This window comes from Siphateles boraxobius, unplaced genomic scaffold, assembly GCF_051911475.1.
Source record: "Siphateles boraxobius isolate OS27281-9 unplaced genomic scaffold, OSU_SipBor_1 6, whole genome shotgun sequence".
In the NCBI taxonomy this organism is placed as follows: domain Eukaryota; kingdom Metazoa; phylum Chordata; class Actinopteri; order Cypriniformes; family Leuciscidae; genus Siphateles; species Siphateles boraxobius.
In genome coordinates, this window is record NW_027509186.1 from 22,807,496 (window position 1) to 22,833,953 (window position 26,458).

Sequence of the window (26,458 nt, forward strand, 5' to 3'; positions counted from 1 at the left end):
GCAATAACGACGGTGGGGTAAGAGAAAGAAAGCGAGAAAGCGAGAGACAGACGTCAGAGAGAGAGAGAGAGAGAGAGAGAGAGAGAGAGAGAGAGAGAGAGAGAGAGAGAGAGAGAGAGAATGCAGCCCGCCGTACAGAAGTCAAGTGTATAGGGCAGTGGATGTAAATAAACGGTGTACTGTATCCATACTTTTCTTATTCCCACCCCCTTTTGCCCGAGACAGAGACGGGGCTTGGATAATGGTCGGGGGAAAAACATTGGTGGGGACGCCCAATATTAAATAATCTGATAACATAAGGGGCCTTCTGAAAATTTTGATTCATTCAGAGGAATCGTTAAATTCTTGCCGCGTTAAGACAGAAGACACCGCAGAAAAAAGGAGGGAGAGAGAAGGGTGAGGACCAGGAGCACTGGAGAGCTCGTCGCCGGCTTCCGGACATTCAGGGCGGCATTAAAATCGCAGACGTCGCTCCTGGGGGAAAGCAAGCCAAATATATTAACTATTGGACTAAAATCTTTGGAAGCGGTAGATTTGGTTTCAGCGATGTCCAGGAAAGTCCAAAGAACCGAGGTGTGCGCCGACTGCAGTGCACCAGGTAAGGCTGAGATTTATGGATCGAGGCGTTGTTGTGAGCTATGGCTGTCCCGTACTCGGTCTAGCGCGGCGGCAAGCGGGCGAACAGCAAGCCCACATATGCGCAGGTATACTCGGTTAAGCGCGTCAGGAAAGTGGCCGAATATTAAGGACGATACAGCGGCCCAACATATCTGCTCTCTCCCTTAAACCCACTCTTAATTTGCTACTGCGTGTATCTACGGTTTACAATGCGACAGAACAATTGTCCATAAATTACATAATTTCATATATTTACTACTTTTATGGCTATACATTTGAGCTTCTAACTGCAGCTACCCTGCTTCCGTGGCTAAAGTTTTATCCTTTGCTTGTTAGCACTCACCCTAAGCCAGTTGACAAGGCTGCGGGCTTCTGTCAATTAAAAGCAGCAGATTTATACTATAGGCCAAGCCCTGTATATGCACATATTGTAGTGGCAGCTAATTATGTTGATTAAAAGTGATTTTTTAGTTCATATTAATTAAGCACGAAAACGGGCTCTGTAGCGAACAATGCTAACATTATCTGACAGTAGTTAGGCTCGGTTGCTAAGTAGCCTGCGGACTCTTGTATGACTTCCTTGCCAGTATTTGAGTAAAACACATTCCTGTTTTTACAAACGTTAAATCCGTTATGGCTACCATAATACTAGTTCAGTTTGTCCGGTACTGTTTTTGAATCTAGTTAATCTGAACTTGGGTTGAGACAAGTAAAACAACTACCGTGGCGTTAGCAGGTTGACAGGACACATCAAACTCTGACGTGGTCGTAACGTTATTTGCTTGTGTTTGTACACAACTTTGCTTCTAGATAACTGTTTTGTGGGTAACGTTAGATATTGATTACCTACACATTTCCTGTATGTTTAGTCATTTGTTTTGTTATACTGTTTCAAAGTAACGTTATCTAAATGGCATTATTTGATTATTAGACGTATGCTTTACTTGATTTATATAATATATATAATTCTTTTTCCAACAGGAATATTTTGTGTGCTGCTGTATATCGCTTATTATTATTCTAAAAAAAATAAAAAATGCTTAAACCAGCCAAAACTGGTTTACTGGTCTTAGCAGGTTTAAGCTGGTCTCCCAGTCTGGCTAAGTTGTTGCATAGTTGGTCTTCAAGCTGGTCTCTCAGCATGACCAGCTGAAAAGTGCCTGAAACCCCTCTAAAACCAGCCAACAGACCAATATGACCAGGTTGGGTCACTTACGCTGGTTTAAGGTACTTTATTTCTGTAATGATTATGAGCAGTGGCAAAAATCATAGTTCGCAGCAATGATACATATATGTTGTATAGGTTTTCCACTGGTCAAGGTTGCAACATAGTTGAGCATATGTTTGAGTTGTTCATAATCATTTCTAGTCCCATCACACGTGCCCTCAGACAAGGAACAATTTCCTAAATAAATAGCCTACTACAGTGAAAAAGATGGAAGTTGACCCTGCATTTATGTTTTAAATAAAGATGAACTTCCTACGTTACCCGGCTTTTACCCGTTTTACCCGTCCCAAAATGTATTGGTCAATAAGTTACCAGCCGTTTAAACCACCCAAAAAAGACATAATAAGCCTTTAGTCTAGTTGTTTTCAAAACATATTTTTGATGCAGCTCAGCTGTGCTGTCCCTTCTAGGCCACCCTTGGCCTTGCTCATTTAGCTTCACCGTCCCAACGGGGGGGGGACGAAGGGGTGGTACGGGGGGCATGACAGCTGCTCCCTCATCTACAGCTGCTCTCTCTCCAGGAATTTACGTGGATGCGGGAGTGTGTCTCGTTTTTGACAGTTTAGTACTGTTTCACCACCTCAGCTAACTGCAGTAATGCTCTAAGGTCGGCCTCAAACACTGTCACAAATGCCCCTGGCTGACCACTCCACATCTGAGTGCTTGTGTGGCTTTTTGCATCCTCACACACTCCTTGTCTTTGCCTTGGCCTGTCGCGCGGTGCTGATTGAGCTTGTCATTTTCATGTTTGACTTGTAGGAAGGTAGCTAATGGTTAGTGTGTCGGAAGGTGAGGAACTGATGACTGAGAGAGAGGAGGGGGAGGAGGGGTGGGCAGACAGATAGATTCTGGTAAATGTGTTAGGAGAATGAATGAATGTGTGGAAGATTGTCAATTGCATTGCCATTCAGGACTGAATGGCGCCGTGTGCACTGTGCGTTGAGTCTGTGTGCGTACGTGTGTACATGTAAAATTTCATTAGACGCAGAAAGTCACGTTTGAGATGGGGGGGGGGGTTTAAAGATATTCCTGTTAATGGTTTCAAGCACTTATAGGAAGGATGAGCATATTAGTAAGAAGTATGACAAAGTAAATCTTTGATTTTCCCACATGCAGGTGCTCAGTTCTATCTCTGATGTCTGCTCATCTTTAGACAGTAAAGGGGATTTAATAACACCATATTATTTTCAACTAAACCAATAAATCTTAAGTTCTTCACCACATGCAAGATTTAAACTTTTGGCTGTGTTTGTATATTTGGTGGATTCAAATAAGCCTTCTCTTCTCCTAAATTGAGGAAACAAGCAGCCCTTTTAATTTACATTAATTCTGGCTTCTTTTTTTAATTCAGGCTTACATTGAATGCCTCCTATTACTTTAAAAGAGAAAATTATCGTATGATCTTATAAATGTATATTTCTTTGTGAATTGAGTGAATGTGAGAGTTAAATTAACTCTTATTATAACGATGTGGTTTGTTTCATTTGCCATTTTTTAATTATATATAGGCCTACACTACCATTCAAAAGTTTGGGGGTCAGGATTTTTTATTTTTGAAACAAATGAATACTTTTAGGGCCTGTTCACACCAAGAACAATAACTAGTGTCCACACCAATGCATGGTAACAATCTGTTTATTATAAGTTATTATAGGCTAAGTTATAAGTGTGCCTCAAGCTCTTTAACTCTCTTTAAAGATGAGAGGATGGATTCTGTTTGGATGTCAATGTTTTTATTATTCATCAGCTGGAAAAAAAAAATGTTTTTAAAGGGATTCCAATTATATCGTTCCTCTGTGTCTTTATCATTATAAGTTGTAGTGTGAACTCTGCTATTCTTTTAAATTTAGAAAGATTTTTAAAACTATCTTTATCATTATAGTTATCGTCCTTTGTGTGAACAGGCCTTTATTCAGCAAGGATGCATTAAATCGGTCAAAATTACCTGGAAAAATTAATCCTGAAAAAAATGTCATATTACATAAAACTATAAAGGAGCGCAATTCTTTTCAAAATTGATAATAATAACAAGAAATGTTTCTTGTGCACTAAATCACTCAGCATATTAAAATAATTTCTGAAGAATCATGTAATACTGAAGACTGGAATGAGGCTGAAAATTCAACTTTAACATCACAGGAATAAATTACATTTTAAAATATATTGAAATAGAGTTATTTAAAAACACTTTTTTTAAAATTGTAATAATATTTCACAATATTACTGTTTCTAATTTTAAAAACATATCCTTCCCACATATCAGTATTAATATCTTCCATTTTTAGATGTCATATTGTGTTTGCATTCATCCGGGAAATCAATAATCATGTTATGACACTGTTTACATTTGTGCAAAATAATCTCTCATTCTAATCATATCAAACCCCTGCATAGTGAGATTCTGTGGGTGAGATTATGTGCTTGAAGCATTGTGGGTGCTGGTTTAATTTTAGCTAGATTCTGGGGGCCTGTGTTAGTCAGAGGCACACTTCTGTCACACTTGAGTGACTACGCTCGTAACCTGCCTCATATGAGGAGAGCCTTTTGCCTCAGATAAGCTCATTCAGAGCAGGGCATTATGTTGTGGACTGCATGGGCCAACAATAAAGCTTTTTTATGCCGTTACTTCAGATGTCTATTGATTTTCACCAGCCCCACTAAAAATTATTATTTCATTTTTGCAGCATTAGAGAAATATCTATATAATTTCATTAAACATTGTTTTCACATATTTACATTTTTTTTAATTTGCAATAATAGCTGGAAATTATACAACTTTAAATTATGTAACATGAAAGCTATAAATTCATGACTGCACGTTTTCTGGCCAAATGATTTAATTTGTTTATAATTCTAACACAAGTCTTAACACAAATCATTCTCATAATTTCCACAACCTCATCTGTGTTACCTAACTAGACTTTGGTGACATTTTCTTCATCAGCAGAATCAATGACAACAGTGTTAAATATAGCACAAAAAAGAAAGACCAAAATTAGGTACACAAGATGTACGGAGAAGGCCCAGGAATATAAAAATGCTGTTGTTTTTGTGATCGGTCTAAGCAAAACGAGTAAGTCTTTCCACATTCTGCCTTCATGTGCCTTTTTAGTTTTTTAGAAAAGTCAGCCCTCGATGTTGTCTTTTGCTCATTCTCTCGATGAAATATACTTTAATCTATCATGTGTGTTCAGACCCGGGTTGGAGCAGTATAAACCGAGGGGTTCTGATTTGTGATGAATGCTGTTCTGTGCACCGGAGCCTGGGCCGACACATTTCCATCGTCAAACACCTGCGACACAGCGGCTGGCCTCCTTCCTTACTGCAGGTAAATAAAGAGGCTCTCACACACACGTATTTCTGCTATATCGTAGCCTAACAAATGCTTGCATGTGTCTCAGATGGTGCAGACCTTGGCCAGTAACGGTGCTAACTCGATCTGGGAACACTCCCTACTGGATCCAGCACAAGTTCAGAGTGGGCGCCGGAAACCAAACCCACAAGATAAAGTCCAGTAAGCCATCTCATCAACCATTCATGCATTATATACCAGAATGTCATAAAAACAGAAGACTGGGGGTGTAATTTTTGTTTTATTGGTCCGTGCAGTATATAATTGTTCTCCTGGAGCTCCATGTAATAGCATACCACTGAGAACAGACTAGCAAATCTGCTCACTCAGAATAAATGAGAGGAGATTTTAAAAGTAAAATACAGAGAGTCATTTGTCAGAGCAGTTGTGCAGTGGTTAGCCCAGTCTTATTCACGCACATATGCTCATACAGGTGACGAAAGCACATCTGTTTTCAATCATTTTCTGTACCATCTTCATCGCAGCTCTAATAATAAAGCAAAAGTACAAAATTAGATTTAATATTAATAATAAAGTTTTAGGTATTTAAATATAATCAAGCAGAGACATGGATCCATGAATCTGGGTCCAAAATTAACTTTCTGCCAAACCTGCCAGAAAATCTACATTCCTAAAGTCTCTCTTTCAGGCATCACTTTAATGAAGATATTACAATAATTTTGATTACATAATATGTATATATAATATATATAAATATGTTTTCACCATATTTGTTACAAACAGCAGACTAGTATTGTTAACAATTACAGCTTCTATTTATTTGAATGGGGAAAGACCAAGCTAAACTTTTGATGGTAAGATAAGATCTGGTTTTCCAGTTCTTTAATTGATGATTTGATTTGATTTGAGTCAAATACATCAGAGAAGGAACCATTTTTAAAATAAACAGCCTTGACTGTATCTATGTAGGCAGGACCATTTTATATTTATTGATTATTTGACTTTGAAATTGATTTATTTTATCTGTTTGTATCTCTCACCCCACAGCCCCACCAAGTCAGAGTTCATTCGCGCCAAGTATCAGATGTTAGCCTTTGTCCACAAGCTGCCCTGCCGTGATGATGATGGGGTCACTACGAAGGACCTCAGCAAGGTGAGACCGCCCCAAGACATCACCTTGGACTCTTTATCTCTGACTCTTCCCTCTCTCTCTCTCTCTCATTCAATCTTTCCTTCCTCTGCCTCTCTCTGCTCCACACTGTCTGTGCCCTTGCAGGAGGGCCCTTAAAATGACACCCCGCTAGTGAATAAATGTGCCTTCCTCAGTGCTATTGAACGTCCCTAATGAGAGAATTCGCAGGAGGTCTGCTTGCTGGTCCCTCTGTCTTTCTCTCTCACACACTCACTTATTCTCTTGTTGTTGCCTGCAGCAACTGCACTCAAGTGTGCGGACAGGAAGTCTGGAGACGTGCTTACGGCTGCTGTCACTGGGGGCACAAGCCAACTTCTTTCACCCGGTAAGAGCTGCAATCTCACACAGTTCTCTCCTTGTTCTGGCAGTTATTCTACATCACAACTAAAACAGATCTTATGATTACTAGATTGTTAGTTATCAATTTTGTGTTGTTCAGTATGGGAACAGAGAATCTGTTTCTGTGTCAAACTATGAGCATAATTGTTCATTGTATCCTGTAACCATTTATACATTTTGATTTTTAAAAATCTGATCCAATGCATAAATACTTTCCAAACCAAAATATGTGTAGTTTTCTGTCCTTTCCTTTCTCTAAAGTTATTACTATGGATACATCAGATTTTGACTACATTGTCTGAAAACAAAGGATGAGATTCCATGACTTCTATTTGAAAACAGCAGAGTGAACAGAGCCTGTAATCTGTGGTGGTCAAACATCTGATGTTCCCTCCACAGGAAAAGGGCACGACCCCTTTGCATGTGGCCGCCAAAGCGGGGCAGGTTCTGCAGGCCGAGCTGCTGGTGGTGTACGGGGCGGATCCAGGAGCTCCAGATATCAACGGCCGCACACCTATAGACTATGCCCGGTAAACACAAAACACAAATATCAGAGATGACCACTCGAGTTAGAGACTCAGACTCGAGACTCGGACTCGAACTGAAATGACTTCAGACTTGACTCGGACTCGACCAAATGATTTGTGAATATTTTAAAAACGACTCAAGTCTTTAGTCCTTAACTACTGATATAATAAAAAAAGAATATGTTTTATCTGAATGTTTTTATAATATCTGCGTCACATATATTCCCATACGTGGCGTGGTAGTTGGACTTCGGACCCTTGTTGTAGAATTTTATTATGTATTTCCGTGCATAACTGCGTGTAACTCTGAAATATCTTAATGAAAGTCCCATGAAACATGACGGGAGAAACCGTGCCATATGTTCATTTGGGTTTAGTTACATGTCAAATCGGCTTAATGCAAAGAATGTGGGAAAACAAATAAAGACACATGTTATGAGACATCGCATCCACAAAGGTTAGTCACATTATTAGGCTATACTGGGGTGCAGCTGCATGGCTCTTTTAGGTTTAAAGGCTAGATTCTATTTGTTAATGTTTTAATTGGTTTGCAATACATAGCACCATGTTTTACTTTTATCGATCTTTTCAAAGTATATGCAGCTTTTCTCTTTCTTATAATGTCTATGAGAGAGGCGACGGAAGGATTTTTAATCCATTTATTACTTAAAGCGCATATCTTAACATATCGCAATCAGCATGCGTACAGTTTTCTATTGACTTAAAACATTCCAAGATTTGATATTTTCAGATAATGACTGTCGTCAATAACAGCGTTGCTGTATAACAAACTACTGTACAAACCCCGACTGGCGCGATCTTGCTTCCACTAAGCGAATGGATTGAAAATAACTACTTTGTTGCCAGGACGAATGTTTTATACATTGTAATGGATTAAGTAACAAGCTGGATTTACATTATCCCTTAAATATTAGGACCTTTATTTCAAACAAAACAGACAACAGAAAGATAATGTATTTTGTCTATATAATACAAACTATAGGATTTTTGAGTTTGATATTTATTTTTTTTGGAAGGCATGAATACACTCGACTCGGACTTGTGACAAAAGACTCCAGACTTGACTCAGACTCCAGATGAAAGACTTGTGAACATCTCTGAATGATATATATATATATTGTTCTTGTTATTATAGGTTTATAGTGATCTAGTGTCTTGGGTTTGTGATGTGACTGTGTTCTTGCAGGCAAGCAGGTCACGTGGAGCTCGCCGAGCGCTTGGTGGAGTGTCAGTATGAGCTCACAGACAGACTGGCATTTTACCTGTGTGGCCGTCGCCCAGGTGAGCTTAAAATATTATAACCAATAACCATTTTTACGGTATTCAGTATTTCCTTTAATACATTTTTTTGTTGCTTCATAGAAATCCAAATGGCAAGTGTTGATAAAAAGGTTTATAGTGCATTTTAACATGTTTTCTGCTGAGTTCAGTGTGCTTTCCACACAAAAATAGGCTCAGCGATGACATTTTTATTACACCTAAGCTTCTATTGTGCTGCTTACACTCACATACTGCGTGAATACTGTAACCTGTAAATTTGGGCATTTAAATTAATACGTCCTGCTTGCGTGTGTGGGGTGTGAAACTTCATGTTTTTCTTTTGTCTGTGTTTTTGCAGATCACAAAAACGGTCATTATATTATTCCTCAGATGGCAGACAGGTACATTGTTTGTGTATGAGGTTGTGTGTCTGATTCAAAATAGAAATAATACTGCGTATAAATATTGAAACGCATCAGTGCAGTTTTATTTATTACCTGTCATTATGCATGATATCCTCCCTTAAGTCTTTTCCATAGCGCTGCCCATACAGGGTAGATAAAGTGTACTAAGATCAGTTGGCAGCGGGTGTATTTGAGTGTGCTGGCCAGCAGGTTGCGCTGGTTGCGATGTGCATTAGGGCAGAGTGTGTGTCGTCAACCTCTGTAGGGCTGACACCTCAAATGCACCACAGCTGAAAGAACTTAACTGACCTGTCCAGAAGTAGTGTTGATATGGGGTCTATCCCTTTTCTTTCTGTCTCTCTCTCTGTCTGTTTTCTGCTCACTTTTCGGTCTCGCTCACTCGTTCTCTGTTCTCTCCATCTTGCTGCGCTTTTGGAGGCAGAGCTCGCCCTAAGTGCCCGACGCAGAGGTATCTCTTTCTCTCTTTTTTCATCCCCCTCTCCATAAACCCTGCTCTCTTTCTTTCTCACATGGCCTTCATTTGGATGTGGGTGTCTGAAGGGATGGGGTTACACATTTAAAGTCCAAATGAAATCAAAATGTACCATTGTTACCTAAATACATCTTCCTTGTCTTATTGTGCACAATGTTTAGTGCATGTTATCATTCAGTGCTCCACCTCAGAAAAACTAAAATTCAACTTGGCCACGCAGGCTATAATGTTAACCAATAGCCAAACAACTAAATAATGGTTTCAGTTAAAAAAAAAACACTGGTTTTAGGCTGTTGTACGTAATGTAGTCTGTCTTGCTTCAGGTTAATGCAAGAATTAGGTTCTGGTTAATGTTAATAGAATAAAAGTTATGGAAATAATAGCAAACAGTAGATTAGAAAATTAGTCATTATCACGACCTCATTGAAAAACCTAAGTACATCTCCTCATATTTTTGGGCAGCCCATGTCCCGTTCCCACACTTCATCCATTCATCCAGCTCCTCATTCCCACCCCTCTCCTTTCCTCTCTCCTCATCTTTCTCTGTCCGCATGACTCCAGCATCCTTTTACTCCTGTGTCTGTGTCTTTGTCTTTGCGTAGCCTGGACCTCTCTGAACTGGCCAAGGCAGCCAAGAAGAAGCTTCAAGCGGTGAGTGATTGCAGGATAATTAGCTGCTACAAAGAATTAATGGAATTTGAGTTTTTAGACTGGCACAACACAAAGCAACAAGCAATAAAAGCTTTTCCATGTTAAACTTCAAGTATACATAAGTTTGACGCAAACACCAACATATGTGTACAGCCAAATGCATAGCAATATTCTCCGTTTGATAGTGTGCCTCCAATAGTCCATTGTCTGAGATATTTCTCTCCAGAAATTAGGGGCGATAAAAAAGCCTTCGTAGTCATTTTAACTAGAGGTGTGTGTATCTCTTAACCCCCTCACCCATGCACTTGTCAACACGGGCATCTATTGTTGTCGTTTTCAGTAGTTTGCTGTTTGGATTCGTTCTTTATTTTCCATGTGAAGCAACGGGCAGGGGTGGTGTTCCCATCTTGTGGACAAACTAACCAGAGCAAAAAAAATTCAGGCCGCTTGTGCGAGGCTGTGAGCTTAGCAGAGAAGAGAAAACAGAAAGGAGCTTACTTCCACATTGCAAAATAAGGTGGATCCTTTTGGAAGTTGCGTCTGACTTTACTTCAGTATTCTGACATACTTTTGAGTAAAATGGAATATAGAATAAGAAAAACTAGTGGGCAGGGCCAGGGATTGATTTTTTTGCAGGGAGTGGTTAAGGATGATCTGCCCAATCTGTCAAAAGGATGCATCAGAAAAAGAATGCCGTTTCAGAGTCGACTAAAGATTACGAAGACAAACCAATGTTTCACGTGGATTAACTGGCATGGATTAGTTGTTCACCTCAAGACTAGCACTGTCCGCTAACAGTAAATTAAGTAAATTTTTCATGCTGATTTTAATGTTGAGTTTTTGTCTTACCCAGCTCTATCAAGTAAACAGGACATTTTATTGGTCATTAGGTTTTTAATTTACTATTGCACTGGGAAGCTCCACCCACACTGAAATCTCATTGGTCCAAAATTACTTGTCGTAGGAACTCCTATTTTGGAACGGGATGCAGAGTTAGCCTTTTTTCTTGATGAGATTTGAGATGAATGCTGTATGTTTGACAAACTCTTCAAATGCTTTGAAATTCAGTAGATATATTACACAGATGCTTTGAGTCCCCTGAGCTTACATTCAATCTTTATTTAGTAACTTGTTGGAGCGTCTTGCTTTGTTTTGTCTTCTCACTGATGCCTTCCTGTTGAGTGTGCTCTGATTTTGCTGTGATTTCTTGTTTCTTTTTCCCCATACCTGAATCTTAATGCCACATACTGATATGTTTGTGTGTGTGTGGACACAGTTAAATAACCGCTTGTTCGAGGAGCTGGCTATGGATGTGTACGACGAAGTGGACCGTAGAGAGAATGATGCAGGTAAGACTCAAACCCCCATCTGTCCCTATCCCAGCTTTCCCTGCATCTCACTTTTTTCCTAATGTAGTTATGGAGCTTTCCAGAGGCGTGGGGACGGTTGTAGCCGTGTGCCTGGAGACACAGTGATCGGGGTGTTGTATAAACACTGACTATAGAAGGACTTTAACGGTGCAGTCAGCATGTAGAGAAGAGAGGGAGAGGTGCTTAGATGGAAGGAGGGTGAAAGTGAGCAAGGGCGAGGGAGTGCCGCAGGAATTCTCTCCTCCTCTCTCTCTCTCTCTCTCTCTCTCTCTCTCTCTCTCTCTCTCTCTCTCTCTTTCGACTCCCGCTCCTGGTTGTAGAGGAGAAGAGGTAGCATGCTGGGGTGGCAGACTGAGATTCTGATGGTAAGCAGGACTGTGAGCGAGGCAGGGGGCCAAACACACACAAACTGAACGGGAGGGGTAGATGCGTACTCTCCATAACCTCAGGGCTACGACATCGGAATCTGTTTGTATATATTTGTCTTGTTTATATGTGTCTGTTCTGTTTCTCTCAGTGTGGCTGACAACTCAGAACCACAGTACGCTTGTGACCGAACGGAGTGCCGTCCCCTTCTTACCCGTCAACCCTGAATACTCAGCGACACGCAACCAGGTAACACGCACAGCATTTTATCCCTGAGCCTCAGAGGATGTGTTTGAAGTATGTTTGGGAGGAAGCTCTCCGCTCCTGCTCCACGCGGGCCTGTTTTTGATGGAGGCACAAAGGAGAGATGATATCTGGGGTGCAGCAGACACAGAGCTAAAAATAGACATTTTGTGGCTGTACGAACGTCTGACTGAGGTCCGGGTTTGGCCAGCAAACCAACGAGCGTATGTTTTCCAGCTGCGTAACTGCTGCAGACACGCGACTGCTCCCTCCCCCTCTGTGTTTCCACCTGGCATCCTTGCATGACCTTCTCTGTATTTCTGCTTGAAATAGTTCTTTTATACAGCTAGACCACTAAGTGCGTTCACACAGGGGCATGTTTCCTGCTGGCTGATTGGCCAGGCTGAGAATTTCCTGTTCTTTTGCGTATACATGAGACATGAAAAGAGATGATGGGAGGAGAGACACGCACACCCAGTGGTCAAGAGTTGGAACAGTGAACTGTTGATGTGGCAGTGTTTTCCAGCCTTTAAAATGTCCAAGTCTCCCTCATCTAAAATAGACTGTTCTTTAATATGCATTGCAGAGTGACTAAGTGCTCAAATAAAAAGTGCTTTGTCAAATTTGCAAGTTTCAGCTTATAAACAGGCACAGACTCACGCAGATTTCCTTTATGGCCATCATTCATAAAATTCTGCTCATCCCCCAAAACGTTCATATTCGGTTATAAAAAGCATGTTCTTTCCTTTTAACAAGTTTCAATCTGTTCTGCCGAATTACATGAATTTTGCCCAAAAATTAGCGAGTTTAACTGTAAAAAACACATTAATGATTCACGCTACCATTCAAAAGTTTAGGATCATTAAGATTATTTAATGTAAAGTCTCTCTTATATCCACATAGGCTGCATTTATCAGATCAAAAATATAGTAAAAACAGTAATATTGTGAAATTTATTACAATTTAAAATAACTGTTTTCAGTTTCAATATATTGTCAAATGTAATTTATTCCTGTGATGCAAAGCTGAATTTTCAGCATCATTACTCCAGTCTTCAGTGTCACATGATCCTTTAGAAATTAGTCCAATATGCTGATTCTTACTTGTTTCCTATTATTATCAATGTTGAAAACAGTTGTGCTGCACAATTATTTTGCAGAAACAGTGATGCACTTTTTTAGGGTTCTTTGATGAATAGAAAGTTCAAAAGAACAGCATTTATTTGAAATGTAAATCTTTTGTAACATTATAAATGTCTTTTCTGTCACTTTTTTTATCAAATCTATCCTTGCTGAATAAAGTATTCATTTCTTAAGAAAAAAATCTTACTGACCCCAAACATTTGAATATAAAATATTTTTATATAATGTGTTTTTATTTGTTTTTGTCATTGGTAGGGGCGGCAGAAATTGGCTCGCTTTAATGCACGAGAATTCGCCACCCTCATTATCGACATTCTCAGCGATGCCAAGCGGCGGCAGCATGGAAAAGGCCTGACAAGCCCCACAGGTGAGACGAGAGATTTTAGGAGGATGTCAATAATACAGCTTCAGTAAAGATGCATACAGCTAAGCCAGTGCAGTTTCTCCTCATATTAATGATGTTATCTTTTGTGCTTGTTTTGTTTTTCAGACCCGCTGGATCTGAGTCAGGCAGACGATGACCAGCATGATTATGACAGCGTAGCGTCTGACGAAGACACAGACAGCGAGCTGACCGCACAGAATAACAACAACACCCAGCGCAACAACCGGGCCAAGGTGAGCTCATCAAATGGTGACTGAGTGTTTACCTGGGGAAAATCATCACTGTACTTCAACTAAACCTAATTATAAGTGTGAGAAGTTGGAAGATTTGAGTTCATTCATCCAGATGTCCTTCGTTTTTATAATGAAACCGCATGATTTAATTGAGGAACATTAAAACCTTTGGCAACCCTCTACAATGCGAGTAAATTTCATTCTGGGCAACTAAAGAATCTGTCTTTTATTAGCCATTGTCTGATAAATTCTTAGATTTTACTCGCCGGTGTGTGTGTTAGATGCCAATTATAAGTCTAGCATAGATATATTTTCACTCGCTGAATACTGACTGAGCGCTCGAGAGTTTCGCTCTCCGTCAAGCGATCTGTACTAATATATTTAAAATGCAGCTCAGCCAGCGTACCTGGAGGCCTACTTGACGTACCGTAAACTCTAATGTGAAGGCGCACAACTCGCCGTCGCGTTTCTCACACACACGAAAGAGAGAGAAAGCGAGAGTCTTACATACCACGCAAAATCGTTGCGCTATATGTAAACGATATTCTTGTTTGTATTTTTCTGTCAAAATAACGGAGTTCATCTGGAATTATTCAGCTTTTAAGAACAAGCAGAAGACATGCTGGTTTCTCCAGTAGTGGGCGGAATTAATGCGCACACGGCAATCTCATCCCTGTTTTAATTTCAGCAAATCAGAGCGAACGCGGAGTAAATTAGTAGTAGGACTAATATTTTTTAGTCTTTTTTTATTTATTTTTTACAGAAACACTAAATGACCAACAATATCTTAAGCACCACCACCAGTCTTAAGTTCAGTTAAAATGACAAATATGCATAATGCATAATGATCAAGTTTTAGTACTAATTAAATAATTAAAGTTCTATCATTAAATAATGTGTGATTATCATAATATAATAATATAATGCTTGATTGACTGATTTTAAGAGTTTACATTTAGATATTTAAAATATGTGCCATTTTACAAAGATAAGCTGAATTGGTGGAATGTATAGATATATATATATAAATTATAGTATATCAGTCTGGCGAGTAATCAAAAAAATGTACTAGCCAATGGTGATTCTATTGCCAAGGTGTGCGTAGAGGGTTGTTTGCTGAAACCATTTCAGATGATCCACTGAATCTTGGGAAATGTTTAATTTCTTATATTATAGGTTAGACATTTGTAGTTGTTGATCTAGTATATACAGAAGCAGTACAGACGCCAGCGTTGTCATGTCCCCGCATGCAGCACATGCAACAGTAGCAGCAGCCCTGCCTCATATTTGCAGAATGACATCATCCTCTTTCAAGGCTGTGATCAGTGAAGCTATTGTTCTGCAGCTGGAGACAGGAAGCTGTGTCTGAGCATGCTCACTCCACACACACCAGAAGTGACATGAGTGTAGAGGAACACAAAGTAAACCTCATAATACAATAACTTCTCCAGTAGCACTGCTGTTTGTCATATTGCACAATCATTTATTTTTTAACTCAAAATGGTTGATTTTTAGTGCTTTTTGTATGAAAATATTCTTTTACATAACGTTATTATAAAGCATTACCAGAATGGATTAATTAAAATCTCCATATTAATGTTAGGTTTATATACATATGGGCATTAATACTTCAAATGATCTGACTTGTTGTGCTGTTTGTTTTCTAAGAGATTGACCATACTGTTTTTGCATGCCAAATGATAAAAAAAAACAAAAAACTGAGACAAATCTAGGAATACAAATGTCATATAGTATTGTGGTGAGCTCTTTTGACTTTAATTTCTAATACCATTCCAAAGTTTGAGGTTGGTGAGATTTTCTAAATGTTTTTGAAAGAAGTCTCTTATGAGAACCAAGGCTGATGTTTAAAAAAACAGCATTTATGAATCTGAAATCTTTTGTAGCATTTAATGAATGTCTTTACTGTCACTTTTGATCAATTTAATGTGTCCTTGCTTGAATTAATTTCTTTCTAAAGAAAATCTTACTGACCCAAAACTTTTGAACAGTAATTCAAATGCTACAATAAATTAATGAAATTCATAATAGTGTATGTGTTTTTGAAAAAATATCAAATCTTTTTCAAATCTGTTCCTTTTGCTGTTGACATTAGATTGTGATTTGTGTTGTGTGTATCAGAGCATGGACTCATCCGACCTGTCAGATGGGCCAATCACACTACAGGAGTATCTGGAGGTGAAGAAAGCACTGGCCTCCTCTGAGGCCAAAGTTCAACAGCTCATGAAGGTCAACAACAACCTGAGTGAGGAGCTGCGGAGGCTACAGAAGGAGGTGCGCCCACCCACTTTATTTAAACTGTGTGTCCTTGTTTTGAAAATATGAGTATTTCACACAGATAGAAATGTAATGCTGCCATAAAGCTCACCACCACACAAACTGATCCCAAACTATCAAACAGAGCAAAACTGTATTCGCGTACACTACTTTTCAAAAGTATGGGGTCGGTAGGATTTTTTTTATGTTTTTGAAAGATGTCTCTTCTGTTCACTAATGCTGCTTTTATTCGATCAAAAATACTTATAAAACAGAAATTTTCTGAATTTAAAATAACTATAAATAATTTTAATATATTATAAAATGTAATTTATTCCTGTGATGCAAAGCTGAATTTTCAGCTTCAGTCTTCAGTGTCACATGATCCTTCACAAATCATTCTAATATAATATTGGTGCTCAAGAAACTTTCCATATTATTGTCAGTGCTGAAACGATATTAATATATAATATAATATTACTAAAATTTTATATATATATGTATATATATATATATATATATATATATATATATAAAATATTGATATAATATTTTTTTTGTGGAAAACATAATACATTTGTTTTTTCAGCTCAATTTATTGCATCCTTGCTGAATAAAACTATTAATTACTTATAAAAAAAAATCTTACTGCCCGCAAATTTTTGAACAGTAGTGTAACTATCATATACCATGTACGTCTCACTGAGAATGAAGCCCTTCCTTGTTTAGACAACCTTAAACTTCCTGTCTATCAGAATTACCCCATTTTGTCGCCCCTAGCATGTCGTAACCATCTGCACTGCAACTGTTGTGTTTTCTTTGGTCCTTGTGTTTGTGTGTTTGTGACTCCCCGTGATGCCCCTCCATCCCTGTAGATCACACGGATGCAGACGGAGAACAGCGTGCTGCGGGGGGCCCAGGCTGGGGCTGGGGGGGCTCTGACCGGGGGTGGTGGCACAGGGCTGTGGTCCGGTGGGGTAAGGGGCACAGGCAGTGGAGGAGGGGTAGGTGGAGACTCCGGCCTAACCGCACCCTCGTCCGCTCCCCTCCGCCGGGATAGACAAGCCTTCTCTATGTATGAGCCTGTGGGTACCACCCCCAAAGCTCTCACCCCAACCCTGGACCCCCTGACGGGCCGCCTGCTGCCTCTCAGCCCCGTAAGTGTGAGCAATAGTGGCCGGCCGGATCTTTTTATACTTTGCACTCACTCTCTCCCTCTGCTTACCTGAACCCACACTGATGTGCTGCTTTTGCCTGGACTACCTGCTTTCACTACTACTCACTGCTCTCTACCGCCACCTTATGGACACTTCCTGCCCTGATAACACCTTTCTTTTTCTAGATATCTCCAAACAGAGTCAGCCGCCTAAATAGACTGAATTTTTGGTCATTATGGGTCTCTTTTACACCTGGTATCAACAACTGTCTTGAATGATTTGATCATAAGTGGACAAGCTAGAATTGTGATTATCTTTAGTACTGTGCTAAATGTGAATATTTTAAAGGGGCATTGTGTAATATTTAGGAGGATCTGTTGACAGAAACGCAATATCATATACATAACTATGTTTACAGTGGTGTATAAAGACCTTACATATTAAACCATTATGTTTTTATTACTTTAGAATAAGCCGTTTCTATCTACATGCTACGCGGGTCCCCTTACATTGAAATAGCCATTTAGCGCCGACATGTTTCTACAGTAGCCCTAAATGGACAAACGCGTTTCGTCACTGTTGTTCTTCGTGCAAAGAAGCTAGCTAAAGTCAGCGAATAAAATATTGACACAATGATCAACAAGTAACAATAATATGCGCAATAACATATCGTTTTACTGAATAATCAAGTAAACATAATTTCTTAATTTATCTTTGTAAAGAAACCTCATTGCTTAACTGGCTTCTCTCTGCTGTCTCAGACGATGACATATTTTCCTGTCGGCCACCTGTTGGTTCCTCACCACTAGATGACGCTAAAAATCATACACTGCACCTTTAGTACACCTACATATATTTTAGTTTTTATTTCTAATTCTATTTTTCTGTTACTTTTTTATTCTTAACTTTATTGACGTGTGTGTGTGTTTGTGCACAGTACCCGTCAAATGTTTGGAAACATTCCAATTATTTAATGTTTTTAAAAAGAAGTATCTAATGTTCACCAAAGCAGCATTTATGTAATCGAAAATACAGTAAAAACAGTAATATTGTGAAGTATTATTACAAATTTAAAAAACTGTTTTCTATTTGAATATATTTTAAAATGTAGTGTATTCCTGTGATGGCAAAGTTGAATTTTCAGCATCATTGCTGAAATAAACACCCACACACCCACACACGTATATACGGTGGTAATCAAACCCCCATTGCATATCAGGTTTATTGGCTAAATTTGCAGACTTTCAGCTGTTTGCAATGAACAAATCAAACAAAAGTAATTGAAATAGATCAACCCAACAAATGTTTCAATTGGTTTCCCCAAATTCAGCTGAAAATGCAACTTGTATTGACTTCTGCTACTACTGACACAAAAGCGCAAGAAAATGCTCAAAATGAAGTTATGATGAGCCACTGAAGTTTTTGGATTCTGTTCTGTGGAGCTGCACAAAACTGGATCAGTGGAAGAAGAATGAAGCATATGTTGAAAAGAAAAACTCTGTCTACAAGTAAGCATGCTGGGGCTCTGTGATGCTCTGGGGCTGATTTGCATCCTCTGGTAATGGAAACCTGCAGTGTGTGGAAGGCAAAATGGATTCATTGAAGTAGTGAGGAAGCTGAAGCTTGTGTGTGTGGACCTTCCAACAGGACAATGATCCCAAGCATACCTCAAATTTCACCAAGACTTGGTTGCAGAAGAAGTCCTGGAAGAATCTATAGTGGCCATCACAGTCACCTAACTTGAACCCCATAGAAAATGTGTGGTGGGATTTGAAGAAGGTGTGCAGCACGCAAACACAATAATATTACTGTACTACAGGCCATTGATCATGAAGAATGGGCTAAGATTCCTCAGAAACGCTGCCAGAAGCTGGTGTCTGGTTATATATTTTGTTTAAGAATGCAGAAGTCATTAAAAGTTGCTTTTTCAGTTGAATTTGGGGAAACCACTTGAGACATTTGTTCTGTTGAGCTATTTTAATTACTTTTGTTTGATTTGTTCATAGCAAACAGCTGAAAGTCTGTAAATGTTGCCATTAAACCTGATTTGCAATGGGGGTTGAATACTTTTGATTTACAACTGTGTATGTGTGTGTGTTTTTATTTCTGCCTTTTTTTACTTTTTTGCAGAACTTTAATTTTAGGTGGGATTTTTATTTATTTTACTTTTGTAGTTCCCTAGCTTCATTAAATTAATAGTTCACCCAAAGAATGTTGTCATCATTTACTCACCCTCAAGTTGTTTTAAACTTGTTATGAATGAGTTTCTTTTTTCTGTTAAACACAAAATAAGATATTTTAAAGAAGGTTGGTAACCAAACAGTTGATGCACCCCACTGACTTCCATAGCATTTTTTTTTCCTTATATGGAAGTCAATGGGGACCCCATTGACTTCCATATAAGGAAAAAAAATGCTATGGAAGCAACTGTCAATTGTCAAACTCATACAGATTTGGAACAACTTGAGGGTGAGTGATGACAAAATGTAAATTTTTGGGTGAACTATCACTTTAATATGCAGAATTTTTAATTAATGTATTTATTCATGTAATGGGGTTATTATTTATCACAAAACCCTCCTCAATAAAATCTGATCACAATCTGTCTTTGCTCACCCAAAACGGATGTTAATACTAGGTTTGCCTATGATGCTCAAAAAGGCTGCTTAGGTAGGCAGCTCAATACATTTTGAGACACAACCACTATATATTGTCTATGTAGCACAGGACGATAGAACTGGCATGAGTTGCATTGTATCTTTCCTAAAATGGTTATTAAGCCAAGTGAGGCTCTCATTGAGATATGCTTGTCTTGTGCAATGTGACATGTCTGGAATGTTTGATTTATTGATTTCCTGATTAGTGACACTAAAATAAGCTGCATGCCACATCGCTAAAGGAAGTGATTTCTTGTGTAGTGCACTGAATCGATGTGCTACTCCTGTCAGCACTGAAACTGGAAATAATCCTGTTTTGTGGATATTCTTAGATCAGTAGGATGTATTTGAATGTCTTTTGAATGCATTGTTTTGATTTGCTTCAGGTGCTTTTGCAGTTATGCAAATATGCCAAGTTTTGATTATGCAATATTCCATTTTTGGGCTATTGCTGACAGTGTGTAGTAGTCCTATTTTTTTATTAGTCATCGTTAACGCATTTGAGATGCATCTTTGTGCCTATTAACTGCACAGTTCTCCAAGTAATGTAATGTGCGAGTGTCTATTTTTAGTATTTTCATTAAGCTCAAAAGCAAAACTGAATTAGTGCAATAACATACTTTTCTCTGAACTAATGTAGAAGCTTGCTGTTCTGCGACTGCAATATCTAAAACCTCTACACTAAGCTACTTGTCTAACAGAATTGCAGTCATTAGTATAACAGTTTTTGCTGCAGATTTCCTTGAATCTAACAGTCCTGTGCAGAAAAGACTATCAAGGCTTCTTCTTTTCTTTTCATCCTCTGCCTGCTGACTGTCTTGTCAGCTTTTCTCCTCCTCTTAATCTCGTCTCGCTTGCGTTTAGGTGCGAAGGGGCGGCCCTGCGGGTCCCACCCCCTATGGAGGACCACACCTGTCAGCCTCCACTGACGGACGATATAATGTGAGTGCCAGTTTCCATTCGTATCTGCTCTGACATGCGAGTTGCCGACCTTGGTGTGTAACACATCTCTCTGCGCATGTTTGTCCTGTCCAGACTCCAAAAGCAGGAGAGAGATACGGGAGTGGTACTGATAGTGACTATGACAACTCTCAAACATACGATGTCTCCTTTGGGTGAGTGCAAGCCACAGTTGAAAACAAAGCAGAGTGGATTCAGTGTCTTTTTACAGTAGTGTAATGTGATACATTTTTGTGGTTACTGCATTTTATTTCCAAAAACTGTGTCTAAAGGCCCATTCACACCAAGGACGAATTCTATAACGATAAGATATAGTTCTAAAAAAAATTCTAAATGTAAAAGAACATTCCAAACCACAACTGTAACGATAATGTCATAGAGGAAGAATATCCTTTGAATCACTTTCAGATTTTTTTTTCTAGCTGATGATTGATTTTAAAACATTGACAGCCAATCAGAATCCATCCCCCTTTAAAGAGCTTGAGCTTATAAAGTGGCATACGACAACTGTAGTGCGCTTAGAATAAATAGAACAAAGGAGGCTGATATAGTTATCTGTATAGTTATCGTTCTCGGTGTGAACGAGCCTTAACGCATGAAGAAATATATTTCTTATTGTACAATTACTGTTGTACTTTTAAAATATTTATAATTGTTTGAATTATATTAATTAGTAAAAATTTAATTAAAATTTTTACACCATAGGAGTAATATATTTGTCTATATTTGTAATAAATCAAAAAATTAGATACTATATATACTATGCAATATCTGTTATTACTAACTAATTATAAAAAAGTTATTATAATAATATATAGTAATATTTTATTATTTGTGGGATTACACTAGTAATATTACAAAAGTGGTATATTTGTATTTTTTTATTAGCAGTAAATGGTAATATATTTGTTTTTGTTGTTATTGTAGTGTAGTTTTACTCTATTACTTTTAATACTGCCTATAATATTATTAGTATTAGTAATAGTATTAGAAATTTTTACAGTTGAGGAGTAATTTTACAATAGTATATAACAAGTATTAACAGTTATTATAATAAATATACGTTTTTGGAAGTAAAAGCGTAATCTAACAATAATAATAGTGTATTACTATTTTAATAATTATTACAAACATTTATAGTAAAATATTAATATATTTGTCTTGTTTTTTTAATAGTTATAATAATAATAATAATAACAATAATAAAAACTTATTACTAAGCTACTTGTAACTTAAAAACCCACTGATGATACATTTCATGCCTTTTGTATGGACATGTGAGTGTTTTTATGTGTGCATATGGTGTGTTGTAGTGTGGGCCGCAGCAGTGAGGAGGACAGCAGGGGGGAAGTGGAAGACACAGAGGGTGACCCTGACCCCACGCTGCCCTGCACAGAGGACGTCATCCTCAAAACCGAACAGGTCACCAAGAACATCCAGGAGCTCCTGAGAGCTGCACAGGAGTTTAAACACGACAGGTAGGAGGGACTGTTACCCCTCACAGCTGGTTGTAGGTGTCGTTTTGCTGCAGTTTGAAAGAAACCCATTGTAACATCTGTCTTTGGTTGCAGTTTTGTGCCATGCTCAGAGAAAATCCACTTAGCTGTGACAGAAATGGCCTCGCTGTTTCCAAAGGTGAGTGAATGCGTCTTATGGTGATACTTTGCCTCAAGATATCCAGCCAGACGCACTAAATCTGTTGTGTCTGCTTCTCACAGAGACCAGCGCTGGATGCAGTACGTTCCTCCTTGAAGCTCCTGGGGGCCAGTGCGTCCCGCCTGCAGGTAGAGTGTCGTAAAGCGGCGCCCTCCGACTCGTCGACCAGCACAGTGGACTATCAGCTGCTCACCCAGCAGGTCATTCAGTGCGCCTACGACATCGCCAAAGCTGCAAAGCAGCTGGTCACCATCACTACCCGCGAGAAAAAACAGTGACCAACCGGTAAAGTCACCGGGCAAAGACTGAGAAACGGGAGAGGAGGAGGACACTAAGTAAAAACTGACGGCTGGGAATCGTTGGTCAGGTAGATAGAAAAATTATGTGAGGGAACGAAGATGAGAAAAGAAAGTCTAATACATGGGTGATCAATCCAGCTTTGGCCACCCGGACTCAGAGATGTGGAATGTTTGGGAGAAGCCGAATGGAGCGGCCTGGTATTCCTTACACTCCTTTTCTTCTTTCAGTTCTGTTTTACAGGAGGATCTTCTCTCGTCTACACATGACAACACTACACAAGCAGACCCACAACTCAGTGCTGATGGCTACTGTTTAGTTCTCTTTGTGAAATACTCAAGCATGGCTTAACATCAGAGAACCTGAAATGTTCATTTTTAGTTTTTCCTCTCTCTCTCTCATTCGATTCATTTGATTATTTAAGTGCCGCTCCATTGGCCTGTTTCTCTTGGGACAAATGTACTGACTTTGAACAACAACACTGGAGTTATTTTAATGACTATGACTTATGTTTCGCATTATTGTTACCATTATTGATGTCTTCTTTTGATTTTTGTTTTGGTTTGTCAAGTGGAAATCACAGAGCTTTGCGAACATTAACAGGGGTGAACAATAAGTTAATAACCTGTGAAAACTAACCAGAACACTCCCGTCCTCCAGTGGTAGAAGCACTGGTTCACTCACACAGTGTTTTACAATGTATACTACATTCTTTTTCTTGTCGAAGTGCGTTGAACACTAGCCAAAGGAGCAGAGGGGAGTGATGACACTACAGTTGCGGATCCCTCTTTTTCTTCTTCTTTTTCTTCGAGCACAAAGACAATAGTTGGGGTTGATGTACAGAAAAGGCTCGCCGGATCTCATCCTGGCTCCTCTCATCTCATCTCAATCCCAACATTAATGGCTTTTCCTATCAGAACAATGCAAATGTGTTAGCACAATCATCACATTGTCTTCAGTTTATTAGATTAGGACAAGACATCATGTCTTCATTTTCTGCACATCATTGACTTAATCGAATGGCCTTCATCAGTTTAGCGGAGTAAAGGCGACTCTTCACTTCAGGACCAGGCTTTTTTTGTGTGTGTGGTGGTTTTTTTAGTTTTCCATTTGAGAATATTTGATTTTGATTTCATGCCATTCTTTAAATTTCATTCAATTTAATGTAAGAAGATCCTTATGTTCTATAAGCTACAAACATGTGAATGTTGATGGTTGAAGATGACCACTATCAATGTTCTCATCGCTAACATTTCAGATATAGTCACAGGGAAAACATGTGATGTCCATCTGCTGCATCAGGACCAGCGTAGTCACATTCTGTGGCAGCAGTCAGTGTGATCGCGGTCATATTGGTGGGGGAATGAGCCCCTCGCTATATCGATGTTCATGGGAAGAGGAATTGAACTGGAGCTTCCAGTACGAACGCACATGTAGATGAACGTTTCTCCACCTGAGGCTTGATGCCACATCTGTGTGTGAGCACGATCAAGTATTTGTTGTACAGTCACTTTGCATTTTAGATGACATGCTATGGGCCTTAATCTTCCTGCTGGTTTCCATGTCGGTTTTTACCTACCAGCCTTTTAAGTTCAGCCATTTTTTTGTTTGTTTTTGCCTTTTTGTTAACTTGGGGAATGGGATAATGTTTGCGTCCCCTAAAAATGTGTCAAAAAGATTGTCTGAAAATCTCTTATCATTGCCTTTGCACATCTGCTAGACTGATTTTAATCAGTACAAGTAACTTTCTTCCACACTAGAAGCACATGGTGAGTAAAAACCGTGTATGCATAAGTATGTTTCTTTTTCGTTTTCAACTAAACATGTCAGGAACGGTCACTAGGTGATGGCTTACTGTGATGATGACTTGGGAGAAAGAGATTGGGATGTTATTTAATAAGCACTAAATTCAGAGAGGTATCTGGGAAAGGGAGTCAATGCACACACTAAATCCAACTCTGAATCTGATTCCTTTCAAGGTAGTAGGTAGACATTTTCCCAGTCATCCTGCTGCAGATGTATACATGCTGAAATCATTTTTAAAAATTAATGCACACACACACACTCTCTCTCTTCCGTAATCTGTCATACTAGCTGCACTGTACTTGTTATGACTTTCGTTATCACTCGTTCTTACATGAGAGATTAGCTGATGGGAGAAATTTGTTTAGCAGAGGCTACCTGTAAGATATAGAATTTAAATAAAAAGACTAAGCAAAACCATTTAAATCGTAATAAAGACTCGTAAGCTGTACATTTGTAATAAATAAAAGAAAAAGTTCATTGTCTCCTGTGAATTGTTATTGTATATCATTGGGATTATTAGAGGTCATAAAAAGGTGTGTATTAATATGCATGGTATTTCACAGGGAGTTTCCTTTTGACAACAAAATGCCAACAAAAGATTTAGATTTACATCTATTCATTTAGCAGACACTTATGCAAAGTATCTTAGAAATAAGGAACAGCGCAAGTAATTTACCATGACTAACAATATCCAACTTTCAATTGTATGTTTGAGCAGAAATGTAATGCAGGGAAATACAGAAAATGGGAGATATAGAAAATTCCTTGGTTATATGCATGTACCATGGTTGTAGTTTAGTTAAGTGCTTGTGAAAGAGGTGTGTCTCTAATGTGCTTTCCCGCGGAATTGGCCTACTTTTAAACGCCATTTTCCCCCGGGGGACATATTGATGTAGCCTAGTGCATAAATTATATTTTATTTTAACATTTTAAATTATATTTGACTGAAATTCTAGTACTGAAATATTTTACTCCATCCAGTTTATTTATTCAATCAGTTATAAAACTGCACTTTTTTGTGTTCAGCTTGGAGTGAGAATTGGCACATACTTGACGATTCGATTCATGAGCTTACGATTCGATTTTAATATCGATTCAATATTTATTTGGATATACATAGCCTATAGTACGGTATGTCTTTTCCAAGGAAAAAAAAATATGTTAAACTACACAGGAACCCTGCTGGTACAATATTATTAAAGGTTAATTAATAACTGATTTGTAAAAAATTGCATAAGGTCGTTTTTATCATTTTTAATTATCACGTTATAATAAATTTGAATGGTATAGAGTAAAAATATTATGAATATGTAATCAAGTGCTTTTTTTGCTGCAAAATGCTCTTCTCTAGAGTAACTTTTTCTCCCTAACCAACAGTTTATGGACCGTGAATGGCTTTTCTGAGGTAAATGTAATGTTGCTGATTTATTTGCGGTTGAAACACTGATTGAGCAATTAGGCTACATGAGACATGATGCATTTCAGGAAGTTGTATTGGTTCTTTCAACATATACCCTCTGACGTTAATTCATGTTTATTTTGTAGGCTACTGTAATTGGTAATAAAGAGGAATTGGTTCACCTGTCAGTCTTAAGGTAAGATGATTTTATTAGTGAAAACATCCAATTTATGATTAATACTGTGATTTTCAAGTTGAAATTGTTTATTGCGTAACAGTGACTGTCATACACTGTAAAAAAAATCCTAATTTTACAGAAAATAACTGATTTTTTTGACGATCATTTTCTTTAATTTTAAATTGTACTCAAAACACATTTTGCATTTCATTTAAATTACGATATTTTACTTTATTTTTACGTTTTTTTGTTTGGCAGCCGTAGCTGCCAGTCATTGACCGTTTTTTTT

The 26,458-nt window shown here is 38.4% G+C and overlaps 1 protein-coding gene across 4 annotated transcripts; it reads left to right on the top strand.

Annotated features, from left to right (window-relative positions):
• git1 (G protein-coupled receptor kinase interacting ArfGAP 1) lies at nt 1–25,074 on the top strand. Of its 4 annotated transcripts, XM_077208236.1 has the most exons (21): nt 34–598; nt 5,041–5,174; nt 5,248–5,360; nt 6,207–6,312; nt 6,590–6,676; nt 7,090–7,220; nt 8,425–8,519; nt 8,857–8,899; nt 9,345–9,371; nt 9,998–10,046; nt 11,323–11,395; nt 11,934–12,031; nt 13,423–13,534; nt 13,658–13,785; nt 15,925–16,077; nt 16,935–17,216; nt 20,738–20,815; nt 20,909–20,988; nt 22,147–22,311; nt 22,405–22,468; nt 22,552–25,074. In XM_077208236.1, exons 1-21 carry the CDS (start codon nt 547–549, stop codon nt 22,765–22,767), a joined length of 2,286 nt encoding a protein of 761 aa, XP_077064351.1. In that variant the 5' UTR covers nt 34–546; the 3' UTR covers nt 22,768–25,074. The 4 variants fall into 4 exon arrangements, with proteins under 4 accessions (XP_077064352.1, XP_077064353.1, XP_077064351.1 ...); XM_077208237.1 differs by lacking the exon at nt 9,345–9,371 and having other exon boundaries at nt 1–598; XM_077208238.1 differs by lacking the exon at nt 16,935–17,216 and having other exon boundaries at nt 15–598.
• The last annotated feature ends 1,384 nt before the right edge of the window (nt 25,075–26,458 follow it).